Genomic DNA, 15,855 nt, shown 5'->3' with positions numbered 1-15,855 from the left:
TAACAATTGCACACGCACGCACACACACAGCACTCACACGCACTCGCCGCCCGCCCGCTCGCACAGCGCTGGAACACGCGCGCCCAGACACGCACACACGCACGCACACACACTCGCACACACGCAGAGGCACGGGGGGGAAAGAAGCCGATGAATAATTTTGCTGCTATTTTTTAAAATACTGGCCGCCATCATCAAGCAGCGAGCAGCAGCGGCTGGAAAGGAGAGCAGGCATGGGGCAGGCCCCTCTTAGGAGAGGATTTATATCTAGGTAAGTGTTGGAGATTTAAACCTACCCTTTGCGCCATCAGTCTGCGCTCCAATAAACTCCTGGATGTGTCGTCTATTTAATATCCCAGTCCGGATAAGAAAGTGATCTAGGCTGAAGATTCCTTTTTTTTTTTTTCCAAACCAAGGAGACTTCTCCCAATTCTCCAATATGTTAATTTTTAGGGGGGAAGCCCAGGCAAGACAACGAAGAGTTTTTTTTTTCCTGTGATATTTCTTCTTTTTCTCTTTTTTCCTCTTCTTCCTCCTCCTCCTGATCTTCCTCCTCCTCCTCCACCACCTCCTCCTCCTCCCCCCTCCCCTCCTCCTCCTCTTCGATACTCCTTTCCCCCTCTTTCTCTTCTCTTCCTCTCAGTTGGAAAAAAAAAGAAAGAAAAGAAAAAGAAGAAAAAGAAGAAAAAAATTGTCAAGCCCCCGAACTGGAGGTTACGAGCAGCCCGTCAGCAGCCCACATGTAACCGAACTGTCGTGTTTCATGGCTTTTTGCCACTCCAGATGTCAATCAGAGCCCGGAATGTCAAGGTAGTGAATGAGTGATGCTTGACGATGATGAAGAGGAGGAATCTCTCAGACCCGTTTTTTTTCTTCCAGTAAAACTCCACGAGGGGTTTCTGCTTCTTGAATTTTTTCCTCCCCCCTCCCCCCTTTTAGCTTGGCCCCCGCGATGTCGCTAATAGGATACTCTCTCTTTAAAGTATTGTTCAAAAAAAAACGGGGAGAAAAATCAAGAAAAAATCGAATAGTTTGCAGAAATTGGACTTCCTCCCCCCCCTCCTGGTAGGTATTTTGTCTCTCCCTCTCTCGCGCGCGCTCGCTCGCTCGCTCTCACTCGCGCTCGCTCTCTCTCGCTCGCTCGCTCTCTTTCTCTCTCTGGGAGATGAGTGAGTGTCAGTAGGTGTTGGCAGGTTGGTTGCTGCCGGGCTTATAGAAGAGCCTGGCTTTGGCGGCGTGGGTCGGCGGCGGGAGAACGCAGTGACGGAACCCGGAAGTCGTGGTGGCCATAGCCCGTCGCGCGGCGGAGACGCATCCCGGGAGTGGGAGCGGGAGCGAGGAGAGCGCGCGGCGCGGAGCCTCTGATATGCAGCGAGTGCGGGCGGCCGGCCCCGGCCGGGGGGAGGGCGCGGGGGAGGGGAGGCTGGGGCCGGCGGACGGAGCAAATCAGCGAGCCCGCTGCTCCCCGGGGACGGCGGGGGAGGCGGAGGGAGGGGGCGCGGGGGCGCGCGTGTGTGCGTGCGCGGGCGCGCGCGCGAGCTAATGGGGAGCGAGGGAGAGGGAGAGGGGGAGAGAGACAGAAGAGGACAGGGAGAGCGCAGAGAGGAAAACTGCAGAAAACCTCAGGGAAAGTACGGTACAGCCTCAGATCTTTTTATTTATTATTTTTTAAACTTACTTCTAGTTTATTTTCCCATCACCCCCAGCTCTTGCCTAACCGGGTCCTGTCGTGGACGTTTGGCATGGCGCTCTCGCTTTTGTTCCTCTTAATTCCGCAGCACCTCCTCCTCTGCGCGCCGATCGCAGCGCCCCGAAATCTCCCTGCTAACGTCTGAGGGCGGCGGGCTCTGCAGACGCTACCACCGCCGGGCTAGAATTTCTTTTTTTCCCCAAGTGGCACTTTCTTCCCCGTGCAGATCCACGGCCCTTGTTGTCAATATTCATTTTTCCCCCAGCTCAGAAAGAGACCAGCTTAACCCAGAGCATACTCCCTCCAAGAGGTGCAGACAAGGGCCACCCCGAGAGGCTGTGGGGGCCGCGGCGGAGTCGGGAGGGGTCGTGGGGTGCTCGGGGTCCGACGTAGCCAGGGGGGTGTGTATGTGGCGCGCGCGCGCGTCTGGTGTGCGCCTCAAAAGTGGGTCTTCAGCGAGCTGGAGAACCCGAGCGGGGGAGACCCGGGCTGGGGAGAGGAGAGGGAGAGAGCGCGGACGCCTGGCGAGGAGAGGCTGGCGCTCCCCGGCCAGCTTTGTTGTGGTCGCCCGAGGGGCGGCGGCGGGTCCCCGGGAACGCCGGCTGCCGGCCGTGGTAGTTACACCAGGGCGCCCGCGCCGGGCCGGGGAGCCGCGGCTGGCTCCGGATGAACTTTTCCCGAAAGGAAAAGGAGGACAGTGAGAAAGGAAGGTAACTACCCTGCACGGTTTGTGTGGAAACTTTCTGGCCGAGGTCCGGTCCAATCCCCTCCTCAAACTGCACCCGACTTTGCCTCGGCACTGCGGGTCCCACCGCGGCTGTGCGTCAGTCTCGCCGAGCCCCAGCTGGGGGCGGAGCTCTGGTCACCCCGAGCGCCACGCGCCGCGGCCCCCCACCCTCTCCGAGCGGCGCCGCGGGCCCCAACTTCTCGCCCTGGCGCTCGTACACGGGTCCTGGCCCAGAGAACCGAGAACAGGCATTTCGTCAACAGCCGCCTCCCTCCCCCACTCTGAGCCCCTCCTGGAAAATACAAAGTAGCGTGTGGTCCAAGCGCGGCTCTGGCCGGACTTTCCTGTGGGAGCGGGGTGGATGGGAGTGGTTAGGAAGGGGAAAGTGCTCTGTGTGTGTGTGTGTGTGTGTGTGTGTGTGTGTGTGTGTGTGTGTGTGTGTGTGTAGAGGGAGGGCGAGGGAGAGAGAGAGAGGTGGGAGGGCTCTTTTTGGCCCCCTTTCCATCTTTGCTACACTGTAAGCTCTTTCGGGCAACACCAAGTAGGGTAAGAGAGAAGCATGCAGAGACTCCAAGACGAGTCGGGGAAATTTGGCCTCGATTTAATAGGGCTAGGGAATGAGCTCCGGAGGTCAATAAAGCACTCCAAAAATGATGAATGATGGAGCACCTGTGATGATGATAGTGATTACCAGTGCAATTAAACAGTTTGATTAAATGAGCCATCATAACAATGATGTCTGCGGGAAATCGGCCCTCACATATAAAGAAAGATAGTGCGGAGGGGCTGACAGAGGCGCGGATCTCGAAGCGCCGGGGACGGGGCTGCCGTCTGCGAGGTACCCTGAGCGGGGACCGCAGGCTGCGGCAGCTTCAGAGAAGAGTCTAGCCTAGGATTTCCGCCTTTTTCCTGGCTTCAAGCCTTGGAGACCCGACGGGTATGAAACCTGGAGGTTGGGGGGGGGCTCCTTCCACCTCCTCTTTTTTTTTTTTCCTAGAAGAACTCCAAGATTAAAAATATCCTTCTCGTTTGATGCCGAGTTGCTGGTCGACATATTTTTAAAAGGTGAGTAAAAAAGAAGACTCAAAGAGTTGGTCTCCAGAATTTTGTTTCAAGCGGCAATCACAGAGGCTCGGTTTAGCTGCGATGGTGCAGATAAAGGAGAGAGGAGGGAGAGCAGCGAGTCCAAGCTAGTCTCGCTTCGGAGCGCTTTCCATTTCGGAGAGTTGTAGATGCTGGTGGGTCCAAGTGGCTGAGAAGTTTATCGTCAGTTTTTCAGATTTTACCCTTCCAGGTGTCCTTCAATTCAGTATTGGGTAATACTACTGCCGTTGTGATTTTTGTTGTTTTAAATGTCTTGTTAAGTAAACACCAGTTACTTTTACTTTTTAAAGAAACTCTTTAGTTTCCTTGGTAACCCCTTCTTTTTGTAAAGATCACCTTCAGTTCAAACCTCTGCACCGTAGTCTAAACATGGAACGTTTTTCTACCGTGCGCTGCTTTTACCAGTTTCTTTTTTCATAGTATTACTAGCAAGAGTTAGCAATTCCCTATTGCTTTGATTTAGAAAAACTTCACTAGTATTTTAAAAAATGTTTCTTTTATGACAGTACAACTAAGTAAAAACCATTCAGATTGATGATTTTTATATTTTCAAACAATTAAGTGAATACAGTAACAGTTTATTTGCAGTAATCTCGGGTTTTACAAAAGAAGAAAAGTAAACTATTGTTGAACAATGCAAAAGGCATTTTAATCTGAACTCCTTTACTTTCTTTATTTCTCCTAACATTCTGTAATTATTTTGCATTTTATTGAATACATTAAACCATGGGACAATCTGGTCAGATGTAGAAAGGAGAGATGACATTTTAAGATTGTATCAAAGAAAAAAGTCATCTTTACCTCTGAAGACTTTCAGTTAAGGAGTGTGAGTCTTAAAAGTACATCTCTGCTGGAGGGCATCTGTGTGGTTTTCAAATTCAGCAGTTGCTTAAAGGGAGACCACAAATTTTTCAACTAAAAAGATTTCACCTACCTTGTCGATTGTGAAATTGTTAGTTTAAAATAGCAATCCCACTGTAGTGGGTAACACACAAGATGAAGTTGGAGTTGATTCTGGGAATCGGTTCAGCATCTATCTGATGATTTCAAAGGACTATTCTTACTTAGAATCAGCAACTTGAAGTTATTTTATTAATATACCTGAGGAAGGCTCCTCTCCTACTTAAGAATTCCCTTGGCTCCCCACCTCCAGTTTTCCAGTCCTCTGGAAACCATTCCACAGCAGTGGGGTAACCATTCTTTCTGATGTCTTCCCCCATCCTCAGCCACAGCCCTGCCACCCAGGCTTCCAGGCTCCTCTGCTTGCCCACCTTTGGGGTGATGGGAAAGTGGGTGGGGCAGGCCCTAGAGACAGGCGAGAGATGGGGGTCAGAGGAGGCACACAGACCTCCTGCGACAGTCAGCTCCGTCTGCCCAGGCTGGAAATGGTTTTAACAGGCGGTAAAATTTCATCTTGCGGTGTCAAATTGGGGTCATTTTGGGGTTAGAGTTCTCAGTGTCCAAGAGGAGCTGTCCAGCTGCGTGGGGACTCATTAACTGCAAAAGATCTGTTTCAGTAAAAACAATTCAAAGACAATCAGAAGGCTAAAGACCCTCTACAAATCGCATTTTACAAGTGCCCCAGAACAAATATGGATGGTGAAACCTCTTTCTTCAGAATCCCAAATCAGCTACTTAGCTTTGGAGTAGGGGGTGGGGGCACTGCAGTAAAAGAGGTGAGAGGGAGGGACCACGGAGGTGGAAGTGAACTGGAGAAGGAACGGGGCCTCTCCGATCTAAGTCTGTTTGTGATCACCTCTTACTGGAGCATCCCCAAGACGTCTGCAAACTGCTTCTTTTTTATTTTTCCCTTTTGGACCTAACATTTAATGTTATTATAGGTAACATTTAGGATTTTAAAAGTATAATTTAATCCCCCTGTAGTTTCTTAACTAGAAGGGCACCGGCTTTGTGGAGAGTAGTTCATTTGAAGGGAACATTTATAAGCTCAGACTTTATTTGAGGTGCATTTACTCATGCTCCACAAGAATCCTGTTTCTTTTTAACTCCCTCCCCCAAAGCTGTAGATCCTTCACACAGATAACTCCAAATTACTCAGAACAGTGAGGTCTGAAGTGCTAATCTGTGTATTAAAATCGCCGAGTTTAAATCCTTTTTGTCTTCTTACAACAGTTAGAACAATTGATGCCTTGCTAGAGGAACAAATAAACCCAACCTTAATCTTGTTTGTAACTTTAGTTAATGTTTTGATTTGGAATATTTTGTACGAAGCAGATTTTTTCCCCCCAAGCCGTTAAGGTTTTTATTTGAGAAGGTTCTATTTATTGGTTTGAAAGAAAGATATGAATTATTCCTTTGATTTTTACAAAGATTCCATCAGGTGAAAGGAAACTGCAGTGTTAAAATAAGAAGCTAGATGTGTGAAATGCCACGGATTTCAGTATAAAACCAAATCAGTATTTAAAAGTAAAATATCACATGAAAGAAGTTTTTTCCCCCTTGCATTACTGAACTGAGCAAGTAAGAGAGACTGTTAAAAAATATTTTTTGTTACCTCTTTTTTCCTCTGGACTTCTCTTCAGTCCCTATATCTTTTCTTTTCATCCACACAACTTTTCTTTGAGTCCTAAAGGACTCGGTGAATTTTTGCATTCTAGCTCTTTCCTCAAAGCTTACCAGAGCATTTCTAAATTGTTCTTCAAGGACTTTAATTGCAGCCCTGCAAAATAGCCCTGAGCCCAGCATTGCTGGGACAAAGGCTCGGGGGCAGTCTTCTTCCCCAGACCTGCTGCTTGACAGTTGGAATTTTTGATATATATTTTATTTGGCATTTCCAATAACAAGTTTGTCTCTCCACTCCCCCCTCCTCCACCCCTTGGAGCCATCTATTACTTTGAAAACTTCTGCTCTCCCTAAACCTGTAAACCTGGGCTCAGCCTTGTGAACTGTTCTTGACCTTACCAGCAGTGTGAGGAGCAGCTCTGAAAGTTGGCCTAAAGGGAATTCCCCTCTTTCCCTTACCTCTTAGTTCCGTTCTCTTTCTTCCTAGCTGAGATCAACAGGGGGAAGGACTCAGTGTTATCTTTGCTTGGTTTTTGTTTTGGGGTTTGTTGTTGTTGTTTGTTTTGTTTTGTTTTTTAGTCTTTTTAATTGCCTTTCCCCACCTAGGCTACTTTAGATTTTTCTCGACGAAATTAACAACAATAAATAACCCTACACTTTATTTCACAAATAGGATGGAACGGGTTCATTGTATTTTCTTTCCTTTTGCCCTGTCTTAATTTCTCCCGGTTTTAGCGTGTTCACCATCTCGCGGAGGGAAGGGTTTCCATAAGTAGCCCTCTAGCGCTATCTGGCGGGGCTCCAAACGCGCCCGCCGTGCGCTTGCTCTTGCTGCCTCTTCCTCTATCTTGCTCGCTCTCGCTCTCCTCTCTCTCCTCCTCTCATCTCTTCCGCTCTTTCTGCTATCCGCCCCCCTTCTCTCCTCTCTCTTTCCCTCCACTGGTTCCTGCCCCCGTTTCCAGGCAGACTGCTAGGGAAGGCCCGGCCCAAAGGCTGATGCCTCCTCCATTGCAGGATGCTCTGGCGCGTGAGCGCAGGGTCCCCGTCCCTGCCAGCGCGGGTCACACGCACCCAGGGCCCTGGACTGGCAACTTCGCGCCGCTGAACTTGTTGCTTAAGCCCCAGCTTCTCCTCTGGGGGTGGCTTGGAGAGGCTTAAAAGTGCATTTGTGAAGTTTGCAGGAAGGAAATCAGACACTGGAATCCTGGCTGTTGGAGCCCAGCTAAGTTTTAGGTCAGAAGGCCGAGGCTCAGTGCTCGCCTAGGAGAGAGGTCGGGCTTCCGAGGCTGGGAACTGTGTGGCGCACGCAGGGCCCTGGACAGAGTCGGCGTGGGGTGCTAGAGGTCGCCCAGGGCCTCTTGTGACCGCACCGCACAGCTCGAACCTGCAGACTGGCCCTGTCGTTTTTGTTTTGTTTTCTCCTTGAAGTAATCAGTTTTATCCCCCGCGCCCATTCCCCTAGGACAGCAAATTTGGAGAGGAGGGGTAAAGAAAAGTGGGAGTAGGAAGGCTTCCTGGAAAAGCCACAGGGCAAAGAGCCAGCAGAGATGGAGGGAGAAAGTCAGTGGCTGGGGCCACAGTATCGCCAGCATCCGCCCTCCTTCCTCACCAGTTGTCATGACCTCTTCCTTATTTGGGGCCTTTTTTTCTTTTTCAGTGACAGTAAACACAGAGATGTGTGGGGAGGTCAGAAGGGATAAAGGCTAAAAGAGATTTGACTGTGAACTGGGTGCTGTAGGTGGGAGGTGGGCTGTGTCTAAGATTCACTCATATAGTCTTTCACAGGCGCACATGGCGCCCACACAGCCCTTTGAGCAAGCTCCTTCCAGCTAGTTCTTGAAAGCCCAGGAAGGACATGTCACCTGAGGCAGAGTTACGAATGTGTTTCCTAAAATTTTAGTTTTGCCTTTGCAAAATAAAAATGAAGGCCATATCCCCAGTACAGACCCAGTAGGTGACAGGAACTTGGCCCAAGGTGTCTGAGACCAGCCACACAGAGATCTATTTCCAAATCTGGAATCTGAAGATGGAAAGCGGGGGGATGGGGTGACACCCTCGTAGGCTTTCTGCCCCAAGAATTGCCCCCCACCCCTATTGCTGAGAGAAGAAAGCACAGCTCGGGTGTAATTAATTGAGGACTGTTATTAGGTCATCATTAGCCAAGGTGCTAATAATTGCAGCCCATTTTTACTTAAAATTGACCAGTCCCAGAGTGATAGATCGATTCGGAGTATAAAAATGATGTATCAAAACATCAATGTCGATTATTTGAAATATTGTAGTCGAATTTTTTTTATTGCTTCATCGGTTAAGTGTCTGAAAGTGCAGTGTTCAAACATATATTTATGTTGTCAATACTGTCAGAACTGTCAGTTTTACTATACTGGATTTGTACTACATTTCAAATTTGCTCATTTACATAAAATGCCCACCCTAGGATTCCCCCCACCTCCCACCCCATCTCTGGAAAATCCGTGTCAATTCCTTCAAAGGATTCAGCAGTCTGTGCCTAAGCTAAAATGTGCACTGCCTCTTTTACTCAATTTTCCACGACGGATTACATGCCTTTTTCACCATTTTTAACTTTCAGAGAGATGTTTCCTCCTTTCTGCCTAACTCTGCCCATCCTAACCTCTTCCCCCAAATGGTACTGAAGCAGTTGCAAAGCATCAGGTTTAAATACCCACATCCTAGCTCTAAAATATACTATTTAGGCAGAAAAACAGATTTCACTGTCCCTCATAGCCCCCCTCCCCATAAACCCGGCAGTCCACCAGGCAGATGTTCTCACAGGTGTCAAAGTCCATCATCCAATTACCTAGGAGATTGGAGTCTTCCAAGGAAAGTGAATTTGAAAATAAAAATACTTTTTCTTTCTTTTTACTTAAAAGCTGTGATGGCAGAAAAAGAAATAATACATATAAATGATCGGCACGTTTTACCTTTGAAAGCTTTTGAACTCAATCCAAAGACATGAGTTGGAAGCAGAATTGACAGTTTTAATTCTACCCATTTTCACCTGGCACGGCAGATCAGAGGCAATCGTTTATTTTATGGGGTGTGGATTGGAAAGGTGGATAGAAAGCTTGAATCACTGAAGTCTCTATCCTAAAATTCCCAGAGAAATTAAAGACTCTTACTGAAACACAAACATTACCTTGCTCTGTACCCTCCTTCTAAACTAGCTGAAATTTATAAATTCACATTATGCCTAATTTTATGCTTTTTATTTTTTTCCAGGATCCCCTCAAGTCTGATAGGAAAGACAGGACCACTTCTGGACTAGCTGTAAGGATGTGTTTTTGTTTCTATAACACTGAAGCACTTTTCATAAACCTTTTACTGTATCTATGTAAGTCTATTTGGACATTAAAAGAAGCGAAGGCACAAAGATAGCTTGGCTTTATGCCCTCAGCCTAGCCTTAACAACAACAACAACAAAATCCAGAATCTGAGACTTTCTCATACTCATCCTTGCCTCAAAAAAAAAAAAAAAAAAAGCAAAGCAAACAAAAGTTTGCGGCTCCCATCTGTATGTCTTCCTGTGTGCATTTATAAACATCTTCCAGTCGGTGTTACCGCCCTCCTGCCGCACATGCGAAGGCAGAGGCAACGAGGGATCGCCCCCCTGAGAGCTGTTTACTTAGGGTTTTTTTAAAAATCTCTCCACCATGTATGACAAGTGTTACTTCAAGAAATTAGTCAGCCTTCTACAGATACTTCCAGTTCTGCTGTAATGATCTGCAGAAATGACCTGCTATCGCTTTATCACATCCCAAGGTGTTTCAGGGACCCCGGGAGAGGGCACAGTGGTAGCCACTCTTAATTACCTTGGGGAGGGAGGGGCGCCGACCGGGCGGAAGGCGGACAGGGACTGGGACCGGGAGGGTCCCTCCTCCCGAGGCACCTGAGGAAGCTCCCAGGCGCCTCTCTGCGAGTATTTGGAAAAGGTATGGTTGCCTTTTTTTTTTTTTTTTTAATTCCTTTAGGGAGAAGTGATACCCTTGTGTAACAATTAGCTCAAACAATAAAAATAATTGGAAAATCAGTCGGAATTTCTGAGTTTTTAATTACGTTTAATTTTGTGCTAAGCCGTAAAATTACGAATGCCCCTCAATTAAACACTTTCCTCTTGTAAAGCGTTTAACAACAATTATTCCTTAATCAGCCTGAATGTGAGTCACAAATGGGGCTTTTCCACATCAAAAGGACGTCCTTCGATGTTACCTTTTTAGTCATAAGAGGATTAATTCCTATAATTAAAGGGATAAATATGTGCATAAATATCTCTTTCGCTCTCTCCTTAAAAAAAAGAAAAAAGAAAAACAACACTTTCACTCAGAGTGGGGCTCCGGCCGGGGCCGGGCGGTCGCTGTCACCGTCCGCCTGAGCGCGGTCCCCACAGCCACGCGCGCCTGCCCCGGGGGCACAGGTGCCAAGTTGGGGTCCCGGGACCCCAGCGAGCAGGTCGCGCTCCCGGGACGCCAGGGCCCCTCCGCCTCTGTCCTGCCGGGCGCGGGGACCGCAGTGCCGTGGGGTCCCGGAGAGCTCAGATCCCAGCCCCAAGCCGCTGCTCCAGGTTGACTGCAGGCTACAAATAAAACCAAGCATGACCTTTTAAAGCTCCTGTGTGAATATCTCATTTACCTAATGACTTTATGTCACCTAGGAAGAAGGTCAATTTCCTCTTAACCTTTCCCCCGCTGCTGCAGTAAGCATTCTTCCCTAATCAATGGTGGCTGGAATAATCAATTCCCATTTTATGATCGCTGACAAACTCAATCTCGGGGCGGTGCTAGCGCGGGGCTCTGCCGGGCGGTGACGGGGCTCCGGGGCGCAGCCGGCTCCGCCCGGCGCCCGTCTGGCTGCTTTCTCCGGCGTTGAGCTGGGGACCTCGAGGACGTCCCTCCCCGGCCGGGCCGCCGGCGCGACTTAGGAGTCGTCGCTAACCGGAACCTGGCACTCAGCAGAGCTCTCGCCCGCTCCGCGGCAGCGGGGGGCGCCCCGCCCCACCCGCCCGGCGCTTTCGGTTCCGGGGTGCAGGCGGGGATGGCCCGGCCCGCGGGAGCATGTGTGTGTGTGTGTGTGTGTGTGTGTGTGTGTGTGTGTGTGTGTGTGTGACATTTAAATTTTAAAAATTATTTTGCCTGCTTCAGTGCAGATCTCTCCACTCTTTCCTTCGGTCTCAGGCTGGCTAACTTTGCATAAACAAAGCAACAACAGCAGCCCTTGGGTGGGTGAAGGAAATCTCAACTCCCTCCCCCTTCCTCTTTCTCCCTCCCTCCCTCTCCCCTTTCCAGCACCTCTTTTTTCTTCTTCCTCCCTTTCCTTCCTCCTCCTCCACTTTGCCTCACAACACTGGGCTGTCCTAAGAGGTTTATCAGGTACCACTTGGCCCTTATTTAAGTTCCTCAACTTTCCCGGATCTGAGGAAATTATCGGTCAAATTGCTATGATGGGGCCAATTTGAAAGCTAACTTGGGGGGTAAGTTCACGAGTCTTTATCTTCCTAGGGTCTAAGCTCCCAACTCCTTCCAAAGGCTCCTAAAGTAAAAGTTGGCTTTTCTAGACACGAGGTCTGTGTGGAGAGGGATCTCTAACACTGGGTCACTACTGGGTAACTGCAATTCTTTCTTCTTTTTCCACCCTAGCTCCTAGCCCCATTGCCAAGACATGAGGTGCTGGCTATTATCAAACAATTTTAAAAGCCCTGCTTAGCTAGGATTTAGTGAAAGTAAAGTCACTTTTCTTGGAAAAAGCTGTCCTGTGTGCAAGTTTTTTTTTGTTGTTGTTGTCTGAGATTTCTTTGAGGACTCAAATCTCTCCTCACTGTACTGAGCAGCTAGTTACAACTGAGCCCCAAACTGAACTTTCTCTCCTGAGGCTGTTCTCATGGGCCTGCCTTGCCTATGGTGATAATCCTTGGAAAGGTAATTTCAATCACAGTGCCTCGTTACTTGTGGGCAGATAGTCAAAGTTTTTTCAAACAATCAAATGGAGATGTGACTCTTACATCTTTTATCCCCTCATCTGGTGTAAAAAATAAACAGAAAATGTGTATGAGTTCAAGGTGAGTCACTGTTCATCCTCAAAGGTCTCTTAAATCCCGAGGAAGCCATCACTCCCAAGCCTGAAACAGGTAGGTTCCCTTTTGCCTTGGACCTGAAGATGCCAGACACGTAGCCACCCAGAGGCAGGGAGAACAGTCAGGCTGTGGGCCTGACCTGGGCTGGGAGGCACCTTGTTCCCAGGATCGTAACTTCATCTTGCCAGGAAGTCCTTCTGCAAGTCTTGCTGAGTTAGATTCCAGATTTCAATGGGCACAGAAGGCTGGGGAAGCCCAGAATCACAGTTCATAACACTTTGGCTTTTAGAAGATTTGCTTCATATTTCCTAATGCTGAGTTAGAGACCTCTTAGGGCTATAACCTGTCTGTAGGCCAGGAAGTCTTGTCAGGGAAGTTTCCGATCAGGAGGAGTCCTGGGTGGGGCTTTTATCTCTATTTGACAGAGGAGCAGACAGACTGGGAATGGGCCTCTTGACCTCAGATAATTACTCCAGCCTTCCTTCTTAAGCAAATTTAATTCTCACATGATGAGTAATTAACAACCTGTGACTACTCACTCTATGAGAATTTCCTTTTTTTTTTTTATCATAAGGGCCCTTATATTAAAGGATAAGCTTAGTACTAGTTTTTAGTTGCATTTAAACATCTTGCATCCTTCCCCCTTCTCCAGTCTGCTGGAACACATCTGGCACAGGCTTGGTCTGTGCTGTAACTCAGTGTGTGAAATCAGAGAATCCAATAATCAGTTTGCTCCCCTTCCTACATTCCACTCCTGAGCCTAACAGAGCTATAGAATGCTCCTCCATCCATGTGGGCACATTGTAAGCCCCCGAGTGGAAGTCTGAAACTGAAGATACCATAGTACTGAATACTATACATACAGAACTATGTTTTTCCCTGTACATCTATATCTGTAACAAAGTTTAATTTATATATTAGGCATAGTAAGAGTAATAATAATAGTAAATACTATGGCTATAACAATATGCTATAATAAAAATGTATAAACTTAGGAATTGTTTAGTTCCTGAATTTTTTACTTAATATCTTCAGGTTGTGATTGATTATGGATACCTGAAGCTTCAGAAAGTAAAATATTAACCAAGAAGATATTACTGTGGACTAGACTTCTCTCTGGAAAAAGAAAGTCCTTTGATTTTCCTTAATTTGGAAGCCATGTTAGAAGAAACCAATTACTTTGTTAGTGACAAAAATGTTGTTCTATTTCTTTGTCTACAAACTTTGTCCATTCCAGTGACTCATTCAGGGCAAGAAATCAAAATTACATGCCAGTATATGAGACAGAGTACTGGGAAAAAACAAATGGACACACAGGGCACTAGCTTTTCAAAGATGGTCCCCATGTCTACCAGGCTCATGTCCTAAGTGAAGAGATACGTTATTCAAACATCAGTATTGGAGAAGGTTGAATCAGATCACCTCAGTGGCTGTTAGTGACAGACAGAAAAACCTTAGAAAGACAGGAAGGAACTTCAGGGGCTGAGGGACATTCAGGATCCCAAGCTCCAGAGCCTGACAAGAAGAGGCTGCGCCCTGGTATGACCTGTGATAATTGTACCGTGATACTTTTGCTTAAGTTACCTAACCTGTTTTTTTTTTTCCATCCTTGAGACATAATATTTGTACATCTTTATAGGGTTCAGTATGATGATTTGATACATATCTCTAGTGTGTAATGAAGAAATCAGGGTAATAGGTATATCCATCTCATCCAACATTAATTGTTTCTACATGCTGGAAACATTTATACTCTCCTAGTTACTTTGAAATATATCTTAGTATGACCAACAGTTACCTCACTGTGGTATAGAAAACCAAAATGACTTCCACTTATCTGTAGTTTGGCTCTCCTTGTCTACTTTCTTTGCATTCTCTCTCATCCCTGTCCCTCCTAATCTCTAGTGACTGTCATTCTACTCCATTGTCCTGTGCGATTAACTTTTTTTTCTTTGTTTTCACAAATGTGTGAAAACACGGTATTTGTCTTTATATGTCTGGCTTTTCACTTAATGTAATGACCTCCAGTTCCATCTGTGTTTCTATAAAGGGCAGGGTTTCATGTTTTTATGGCAGAATAATATTCCATTGTGTATGTACAACACATTTTCCTCATCCATCTACTCATTAATAGGTACCTTGGTTTATTCTCCATTTTGGCTATTGGGAACAGTGCTGCAATAAATATAGGAGTGCAGATGTCTCTTTAAAATAGTGATTTCATACCTTCAGATGCATAACCAGTGGTGGAATTGCCAGATCATATGGTAGTTCTATCTTTATTTTTAAAGGAATCTTCATAATTTTTCCATAATGCCTGTAATAATTTTTATTCCTACCAACAGTGTATAAGTGTTTCTCTTTCTCTGAATCTCCCCAGAATTTGTTATTTTTTATCTTTTTTAAAAAGCTGTTATAACTGGAAGAAGATGGTAGCTCATTGTGGATTTGATTTTCCTTTCCCTGATGATGAACAATACTTATCATCTGCATACATTGTCGGCCATTTATATGTCTTTTGAAAATTATCTATACAGTTCTTCAGCTCATTTTGATTGGATAATTATTATTATTGGTGTTAAGTTTTTAAAAATTTTTTTGAGGGGGAGTTCTGTGGATTGAACCTGGGCCTTGTGAATGTTAAGCAAGTGCTGAGCTGCATCCCCAGTCCCCAAGTTCCTCAGATATTCTATACATTAATCCTTTTTTGGATGAATAGTTTGCAAATATTTCCTCCTATTTTGTAGTCTCTTAACTGTGTTGATTGTTTTCTTTGCTGTGCGCAAACTTCTTAGTTTCATATAATCCCATTTGTCTATTTTCACTTTTGTTACCTGTGAGTTACCAGACCCCTCTGAACCTTAGTGAATAGCCTCAAACATAATATGGGAATAACAGCTTTTGATATTAATGGACATCTTCTGTTGGCCTCCCCAGGTCACTCTTTACTTTTTCCACACTTTTCTGTGAACCTGGAGGCATGGATGGTTTGAGAACGTTGCCTTAGTCTGAGCTTCCTGTTGGCTGTGTTCAGAATGGGTAGAGCAAGTTCTAGGTGTTAACTCCCCAGGTCCCAAGTTGCTGGCTACAGTGCTTGCCTTAGTCCAGGCAACTTTCTTCCTAGAGTTCTCTTTCTGGATTCACTCGGCCATGTCCCTCTCCCTTAGCATCCTTGGGGGATTGCTCTCCCCCTTGTGATTTTCTAACCCCAGGTCCACATCTTTTAAATATAGTTCCTTTATTAAGGTCTTCTCAAATTACCCAATTTGATGTGTACCATCTGTTTACTGCTGGAGCCGATATGCTATACCTTATAAATGTTTTTGGAGGATTAAAATGAAATGAAATCGTGCCTGTAAAGCACATACTACAGTTCTTTACATATAGTAAAAGATTAATAAGTAAGATTTTCTGCTGTTTTTACAATTATCACAGTACAACTCTCTCATTCCGTATGTGAGGATGTGAAGACTCAAAGCAGTTAGGGTGTGTACTCAAAGTGTAATTAACACAAAGTAGTAACAATCTTGGCATCAAATCCCTGGGCTGTGGCTCAGCATCCCTTGCTCTTTCCAGAGCATCTTGTTGAACAAAACAAAGGAGGGGGCTCCTTTTTCTCATAGGTGTTGGAAAAAAAGATTAGATAGATTAGAGACAGGTGCAGGGGATAGTAAGTATCTTCTTGGTGTCATTGGGTTTGTTTCTGTTAAATTGTTGCTAAAATAC

The 15,855-nt window shown here is 46.3% G+C and overlaps 1 protein-coding gene and 1 long non-coding RNA gene across 6 annotated transcripts in view; one reads left to right on the top strand and one right to left on the bottom strand.

Annotated features, from left to right (window-relative positions):
• The window catches only part of Meis2 (Meis homeobox 2), a 202,547-nt gene extending 201,898 nt beyond the window's left edge, over nt 1–649 (bottom strand). For all 4 annotated transcript variants that reach the window (XM_087207449.1, XM_087207448.1, XM_004861518.3 and 1 more), the window contains exon 1: nt 297–649. In XM_087207449.1, coding sequence (XP_087063575.1) covers nt 297–308 — 12 coding nt within the window. In that variant the 5' untranslated portion in view covers nt 309–649. The remainder of the gene's footprint in view (nt 1–296) is intronic.
• Nucleotides 133–9,573, top strand: LOC110345162 (uncharacterized). 2 transcript variants are annotated; one of them, XR_015449763.1, is made up of 3 exons: nt 133–271; nt 644–1,065; nt 3,418–9,573. It is a non-coding gene; the product is annotated as an uncharacterized LOC110345162 (long non-coding RNA). The 2 variants fall into 2 exon arrangements; XR_015449762.1 differs by having other exon boundaries at nt 3,415–9,573.
• Nucleotides 9,574–15,855: the final 6,282 nt, after the last annotated feature.

This window comes from Heterocephalus glaber, unplaced genomic scaffold, assembly GCF_053883595.1.
Source record: "Heterocephalus glaber isolate CG9 unplaced genomic scaffold, H.glaber_assembly_v1.0 deba00000809, whole genome shotgun sequence".
Lineage (NCBI taxonomy): Eukaryota > Metazoa > Chordata > Mammalia > Rodentia > Bathyergidae > Heterocephalus > Heterocephalus glaber.
The sequence above is the reverse complement of the archived record's forward strand: the minus strand, read 5'-3'. Positions and strand labels throughout refer to the sequence as shown.